General features: G+C 38.9%; 1 protein-coding gene across 3 annotated transcripts in view; it reads left to right on the top strand.

Annotated features, from left to right (window-relative positions):
* Window positions 1-8,212, top strand: part of DNAL1 (dynein axonemal light chain 1) — a 50,802-nt gene that overhangs the window by 20,833 nt on the left and 21,757 nt on the right. For all 3 annotated transcript variants that reach the window (NM_001260594.1, XM_077937770.1, XM_028850217.2), the window contains 3 exon segments: window positions 1,840-1,895; window positions 5,968-6,094; window positions 7,640-7,780. In NM_001260594.1, coding sequence (NP_001247523.1) covers window positions 1,840-1,895; window positions 5,968-6,094; window positions 7,640-7,780 — 324 coding nt within the window.

Raw genomic sequence — 8,212 nt, forward strand, 5'->3', positions numbered from 1 at the left:
TTCTTCTGCCTCACCCTCCCAAGTAGCTGGGATTATAGGCATGCGCCACCATGCCCAGCTAATTTTTGTATTTTCAGTAGAGACGGGGTTTCACCATGTTGGCCAGGATGGTCTTGATCTTCTGATCTCGTGATCCACCTGCCTCAGCCTCCCAAAGTGCTGGGATTACAGGAGTGAGCCACCTCGCCCAGCCTAAATTTTTTATTTTGTATTTTTATTTCTGTAAAGGCAGAGTCTTTCTATGTTGCCCAGGCTGGTCTCGAACTCCTGGCCTCAAGTGATCCTCCCACTTCACCTTCTCAAAGTGCTGGGATAATTGGCATAAGCTACCATGACTGGCCCAATTACCTCTTTACAGGCTCTGTCTCCAAATGCAGTCATGTTCTGATGCTAGCGATTAGGATTTAAAGATAAGAATTACACAATTCAGCCCATAACATGGGGTCTTGCTTCAACAGTTAAATCATTTGGTGTGAATTAGACCACTCTTAAAATACCTTGCTCTAAAAGCTCATTGTTTCTTGTAAGACGATTTAAAATAATTTATAAAATAAATTAAAGTTTAAAGTCAAAGTTACATATGCCTGATTCACACAGACACACACACACACACACACACACATTCACACACAGATCATTTATTGTGTACTTACCATGGATTACACATCTCACTGAATGTTTTAGGTAATTACCTCATTTCATCCTTAGATTCCTATAAGATAGAAATTATATTTCCCCATTTTATATATGGTAAAATAGATTCAAAGAGGTTTGGTTGCTTCCCTAGAGAGTTGGGATTGAAACTCAGTTAATTGGATTTGAGTTCTTACCATTCAATTATGGATGTTGTAGAATAATGTCATCCAACAGAACTGTCAGCACTGTCCCAATACAGTTGCTACTAGCCACATATAGTTATTAAGCACTTGAAATGTGGCTAGTGTGACTGAGAAACTGAATTTTAAATTGTAATTAATTTTAATTAAAGAGCCACATGTGGCTAGTGACCACCATATTAGACAAAGAAGTTACAGATGTTTAAGGTGTGAAAATTCAATATAGTGATAAGCAAAAGTAATCACAGTAGTTTCTTGGAACAGAAATGAGGTTTCCTGGGTGTTTAAAAAAGATTTTTTTTTTAATTTGGAAAAATAATATATGCATCTGGCTTTATTCAAATGGTTCAAAAGAGATTACAATGGGAAATGTCTACTTCTAACCATAGACTGTTATTTCCTCCCCAAAGACAACCACAGTTTCTACTTTCTTTTTTCTCCTCCAGAAATAGCCTATATGATATACAAATAGAAATAACCTTTAAAAAATAAAGATAGGCATTTTATTTTTTAACCAAATCACAGTCTAATTATTTAAAAACTTGAAAGCAAATGATTTTTTAAATACCAAATTTATTTTATTTCACTTCTAATCCTTCATGGAGTGAGGTGGACAATACATAAATATATGTTCTTATTTTCTAGTGTGAGTTCTCATAAGAGATTTGAAATATATATGTTCCCAAACTCAAAATATTCTCTACTGCTCTTCTATCCTGTAATATTTTTATTAGCCAGCAATTTAAGACCATGTGTTCCAGATAGCTAACCATTTTTAAATTTAATATTGACATGTTATGAAATTATACCTGTAGTGTTTACTTTAGATGATAGGTCAATGTTATTTTCTACTTGATTACCCATTTTTGTTAACACAACCTTTCTTACTCATTGTATAAGGATATCTATTATATAAAACTTATTAAAGCTTTATTATACTAGATTTACAACAATTGTGTACTATGATTCTAGTAAACAAAAAAATGTTTTCTTTTCACTACAGAAAACTTGAGGATATTATCTTTAGGAAGAAACAATATAAAGAACTTAAATGGACTGGTAGGTTGTTATTTATTATTATTTTATTTATTTAATTTGCACACATCCATGAATAATTTCTTGGATAAATTCCTTGAAATGGAATTGCTAGGTCAGAAGGTATCAGTTTCTTTTAAGGCTTTTGTGACATATTCTCAAGTTGCCCTTCAAAAAGTTTGTAACAACCTATACTCCCACCAGTAATGTGTGAGATTTCCCAATTTCCCATACCAGCCTTAGGCATTTAAAATTTTTTTGACATGTCTTATTTCTATATTTATTGGCCATTTGAATTTCCTTCCAAAGAAGGTAAGATGGAGTAATAACGTAAAACTAGGCAACTTCATGAAAGATTAAGTGTATTTTTGTTGTATTTGTTCCCGAAAAGACAATAATTTTTAATGTGTTTATTGTTAAATAATTCATAAACATACTGAAATTTTGTATGGCCCTGACTCCTTTCCCCTCCCAATAAATCTAGCTTGTGCTTTGTAAGAGGCAGTGGGGAGCTGAAATTGCAGTGGTTTTCAACAGTAACCTCCCAAGACCAAACAGGCTAACATGGCCATCCTCCTCAGTACAGAAACAGTGGTAACCCTGAATAGGAGTCATGTTCAGAGGTGCAATTTTGGAATTATCTCAAATTTATTAACCAAACTGTGAATTATATTTCCACCTCTGTGATTCTATTTACCCACGTAAAGTGTTACTGATGAGTTTTAAAAATGCTTGGAAATTCTTAAGGGTCAGGCTGGGCACGGTGGCTCACACCTGTGATCTCAGCATTTTGGGAGGCCGAGGTGGACGGATCACGAGGTCAAGAGATCGAGACTATCCTGGCTAACAAGGTGAAATCCCATCCCTACTAAAAAAAATACAAAAAAAAATTAGCCAGGCGTGGTGGTGGGCGCCTGTAGTCCCTGCTACTCGGGAGGCTGAGGCAGGAGAATGGCATGAACCTGGGAGGTGGAGCTTGCAGTGAGCTGAGATGGGGCCACTGCACTCCAGCCTGGGCAACAGAGCGAGACTCTGTCTCAAAAAAAAAAAAAAGAAATTATTAAGGGTCAGATTCTGGGATTAAATAAAGGAAGTTTATAACCATTAGATGAATTATTTGCTTTCTAATTGGATATAGTGAGTAAAATTCTTAATGCTCTATAAAAATTTGATTTTTTTTTTTTTTTTTTTTTTTTGAGAGGGAGTCTTGCCCTGTCACCTAGGCTAGGGTGCAGTGGCGTAATGTCAGTTCACTGCAACATCCGCCTCCCAGATTCAAGTGATTCTCCCTCCTCAGCCTCCTGAATAGCTGGGATTACAGGCACGTGTCACTGTACCCAGCTAATTTTTGTCGTTTTAGTAGAGATGGGGTTTCACCATGTTGGTCAGGCTGGTCTCGAACTCCTGACCTCAAGTGATCTATCCGCCTTGGCCTCCCAAAGTGCTGGGATTACAAGCATGAGCCACCATGCCCAGCCCACAACTGTAGATTTTATAAAACACTGTACACAGGCTACACTTAATTTATAAATAATGTTTTAGCTGGGCACAGAGGCTCAGATCTGTAATGCCAGCACTTGAGGAGGCCGAGGCAGTGGGATCACTTAAGGCCAGTAGTTGGAGTCAAGCATGGACAACATAGTGAGACCCTTGTCTCTACAAAAAAAAAATTTGTTTCTTTAATTAGCCAAGCATGGTGGCACCTGCCTGTTCTAACTACTCAGGGAGCTGAGGCAGGAGGATCACTTGAGCCCAGGAGTTCAAGGCTGCAGTGAGCTGATTGTGCCACTGCACTGCAGCATGGGTAACAGATCAAGACCCTGTCTCTAAATTAAAAAATAAACAAAGAAACAAAAAAACAGAGATGTTTATGCCATTTCATAAAGCTCTCCCACTTCTGTAACCTCCAATATGATATTATTTACAGAGCAGACGTTTACTTTTTTGTTTTCAATACTTACAATGGGTTGACCTTAAAAAATCACAAATTTTAATAGCTGAGAGGTGCCTTAAAGAACTTGTCCAACTTCCTCATTTTTTCCAATGTTTTTTATGGTGGTGAAATATGCATAACATAAAGTTTACCATCTAAAGGATTTTTAAGGGTATAGTTCAGTGGTAGTAAGTAGACTTGTACAACCATCACCATCCATCTCCAGAACTCTCTTCGTCTTGTGAGTCTGAACCTCTATAAGCATATAATAGCTTCCCACTGCCTCTTCCCCCATCCCTGGCACCCACCATTCCACTTTCCATCTTTACAAATTTAACTACTCTAGGTATTTCATATAAGTAGTATCATACAACATTTATCTTTTTATGACTGGCTTATTTAACTTAGCGTAATGTCCTCAAGTTTCATCCATGTCGTAGCATGTGTCAGAATTTCCTTTCTGCTTAATGTTTTTTTTTTGAGACTGAGTCTCACTGTATTGCCTAGGCTGGAGTGCAGTGGCGCAATTTCGGCTCATTCCAACCTCCGCCTCCCAGGTTCAAGCAATTCTTCTGCATCAGCCACCAAAGTAGCTGGGACTACAGGCATGTGCCACCACACCCGGCTAATTTTTTTATATTTTTAGTAGAGATGGGATTTCACCATGTTGGCCAGGCTGGTCTCAAACTCCTGATCTCAGGCGAGCCACCCGCCTCGGCCTCCCAAAGTGTTAGGATTACAGGTGTGAGCCATTGCACCCAGTCCGTTCCTGCTTAATGTTAAATGATATTCTATTATGGTATGTATGTACCATATTTTGTTTATCCGTTTGTGTATCAGTGGACACTTGGTTCACGTCCATCTTTTGGCTATTGTGAATTTACTACTGTGAACATGGGTGTACCAATATCTTGAGACCCCACTTTGATTTCTTCTGAATATGTGCCCAGAAGTGGAATGGCTGGATCACCTGTTAAGTGATATCAGTTATCACATGATAATTGTTTTAATTTTTTAAGGAACTGCCAAATTGTTTTCTATAGCACCTGCACCATTTTACCTTCCTGCCAACCATGTACAGGGTTCCAATTTCTCCACATCCTCACTAATACTATTTTCTATGATATTGATAGTAGCCATCCTAATGGGTATGAGATGGTATCTCATTGCGCCAATCTCCTCATTTTACAGAGTAAGAAACTGAGGAGAGAAATGACTTGTTTACATGCAGAAGCTGACCAGCTTGCTAAATGACTGTTCAGTTATTGTCCAATTCTTGAAAGAGTCAGTTTATTTAATGACAGATTTCACTGAATTGATTCATTCAAACTTTGCCAGGTTTTCCTAATTGATATTCACTAGCCTACTTCACTAAAATCTTGTCTTTATTATCTACTTAACAAATACCTGTAGGAAATTGTATTATTGGCTGGGCACAGTGGCTCATGCCTGTAATCCCAGCACTTTGGGAGGCTGAGGTGGGCAGATCCCTTGAGTTTAGGAGTTCAAGACCAGCCTGGACAACATCTCTACAAAACCCATCTCTACCAAAAAGACAAAAATTAGCCAGATGTGGTAGTGTGCACCTGTAGTTCCAGCTACTAGGGAGGCTGAGGTGAGAGGATTGCTTCAGCCCAGGGGAGGTTGAGGCTGAAGTTAGCTGTGAGTGTGCCACTGTACCCCAGCCTGGGTGACAAAGCAAGACCCTGTCTCAAACAAAACAAAACAAAAAACAAATTTTTTATGTTTGAAAATTATCATAATAAATGTTGGAGAAGACCCTGAATTTTAGACCTAGCTCTATTATTTAATAGCAGCGTGTTCTTAGAAAAAGCCCTTAATCCCTCTATACCAGAAATCAAATAACCTGCCTTATCTACTTTCAAGCAGATGTTGTAAGGACCAAATAATATACTCTGTGGGAATGTAATTTGAAAACCATAGCATTAATGAAAGTGATAAGGTGGTGCTGTTGTTTCCCCTCTTGGTGATTTCAGTATTTCAGTAGCTGTTCTTAAAAAAACTCCCACACAGCTACTAGCTCTTCTACAAGTAGACAGGCAGGGTCTAAGTTCGCTTGGAAAGCTATTATGCATATCTTTATAAAGGAGACGGAAAGAAAAGGTTAAACATAAACATAAATCAAATTTTGTTCTTTTTCAGGAGGCAGTAGGGGACACGTTAGAAGAACTGTGGATCTCCTACAATTTTATTGAGAAGTTGAAAGGGATCCATGTAATGAAGAAATTGAAGATTCTCTACATGTCTAATAACCTGGTAAAAGACTGGGGTAAGCTGAGAGTGGCCCTTTGCTAACCGTCTACCGCCTGTTTATAGAAAATAGTCCGAGAGGGAAAAGATGCAAAACGAGAACGTTTATTTCTAAGCACAGAGAGAAAGTGGGAACATTTATGTCTAAGCTCAGAGAGAAATAGTATAGGAGTTTCTAAATTTTAAATGCTTAACATTTATATTTAACTATTTACTTAGGATGAGTATAATCTGATAGGTCCTGGTCCTATTAATCATGAAAAAAATTTAAGCTATTATCCAAAGGCTGAAGTAATCAGTTTAACTATAATACTTCATAGGCAGAAGACTTGTTTGATATCTATGTTACTTTGCTTTTTTATTGTACATAATTCATTCAGTTATATGCGATGAACTATACCAGTCTCTTTGGATACATAGTTGAATAGGACATTATCTCTGCCCTCAAGGAGTTCACAGCTTAGTGGGAAAAATTAGTTTGTAAGTTAATAATTATAAAACTATGTGATAAGAGGCCAGGCGCAGTGGCTCTTGCTGGTAATCCCAACGCTTAGGGAGGCCGAGGCAGGCGGATCACCTGAGGTCAGGAGTTCGAGACTAGTCTGGCCAACATGGCAAAACCCAAAAATTTTTTTGTAAAAATACGAAAAGATAGCCAGGTGTGGTGGTACACCCTGTAGTCCCAGCTACTTGGGAGGCTGAGGCATGAGAGTTGCTTTAACCCAGGAGACAGAGGTTGCAGTGAGTGGAGATCATGCCTTTGCACTCCAGCCTGGGTGACAGAGGGAGACTCTTTCTCAAAAAAACAAACAAACAAACAAAAAAACACAAAAACTGTGTGATAAGTTCTGCAATAGAGATTTGAATGAGTTGTTTTAAGAATTCAAAGATGAGGGAATGGGTACAGACAAAGGCAAGTTAGCTTAACCTACACTGATGCAGCACAGCAAGAAGAAGACCTGTCACTGGAAAGTGATTTGTTCTTTTTGACTCTGAATCTCATTTCATTTTATTTCATCCTTATGCTAGCATTTAAAGTAAAGAAGTGTGTCTTCTTTTCCTTCCCATCCTGTAATGTCTTCTGAGAACGACTTTATATGGTATAACTTTCCCAGTTTCCTTCAAAATCTTAAACAACTAATTGTCATGAATAGTCACAAACTGAGGGTTAATGATATTGGAATTTAATCCCCAAAATTGTAACAGTAAAACTTGCTGGGTGTTTTGTTTTGTTTTGTTTTGAGATAGAGTCTTGCTCTGTCACCCAGTCTGGGGTGCATTGGTGCAGTCTCTGCTCACTGCAACCTCCACCTCTCAGGTTCAAGCAATTCTCCTGCCTCAGCCTCCTGAGTAGCTGGAACTACAGGTGCACACCACCACGCCTGGCTAATTTTTGTATTTTTAGTAGAGACAGAGTTTCACTGTGTTAGCCAGGATGGTCTCAATCTCCTGACCTCGTGATCCGCCCGCCTTGGCCTCCCAAAGTGCTGGGATTACAGGCGTGAGCCACTGTACCCAGCCAAAACTTGCTGTTTTAATATGGAAAATATTATTTTACTTGTAGCTGAGTTTGTGAAGCTGGCAGAACTGCCATGCCTGGAAGACCTGGTGTTCGTAGGCAATCCCTTGGAAGAGAAACATTCTGCTGAGAATAACTGGATTGAAGAAGCAACCAAGAGAGTGCCCAAACTGAAAAAGCTGGATGGTGAGTGATTCTGAGCTGGCTTGGACCTGTCTTCTAGGCATAAAAATGGAATTTGTGGCATGGAATCGTGAAGAGGAGAAAAACTAAAGAAAAAATACCTCTGATATTCCAGGTCATTTCTATCTATATAAAATTGAATGGTCTAGGTTTGAGCCAAGGTAAGATGAAAAACTGCTAGGATATTTAGACTGGTACAATATTCTCCCTAGACTGAAAGCTTACAAGAAAGCTAGGCCTGACCAGGCACAGTGGCTCACGCCTGTAATCCTAGCACTTTAGGAGGCTGAGGCGGGTGGATCATCCAAGGTCAGGAGTCTGAGACCAGCCTGGCCAACATGGTGAAACCCCATCTCTACTAAAAATACAAAAATTAGCCGGCGTGGTGACGGGCACCTGTAATCCCAGCTACTTGGGAGGCTGAGGCAGGAGAAT

This window comes from Macaca mulatta, chromosome 7, assembly GCF_049350105.2.
Source record: "Macaca mulatta isolate MMU2019108-1 chromosome 7, T2T-MMU8v2.0, whole genome shotgun sequence".
Lineage (NCBI taxonomy): Eukaryota > Metazoa > Chordata > Mammalia > Primates > Cercopithecidae > Macaca > Macaca mulatta.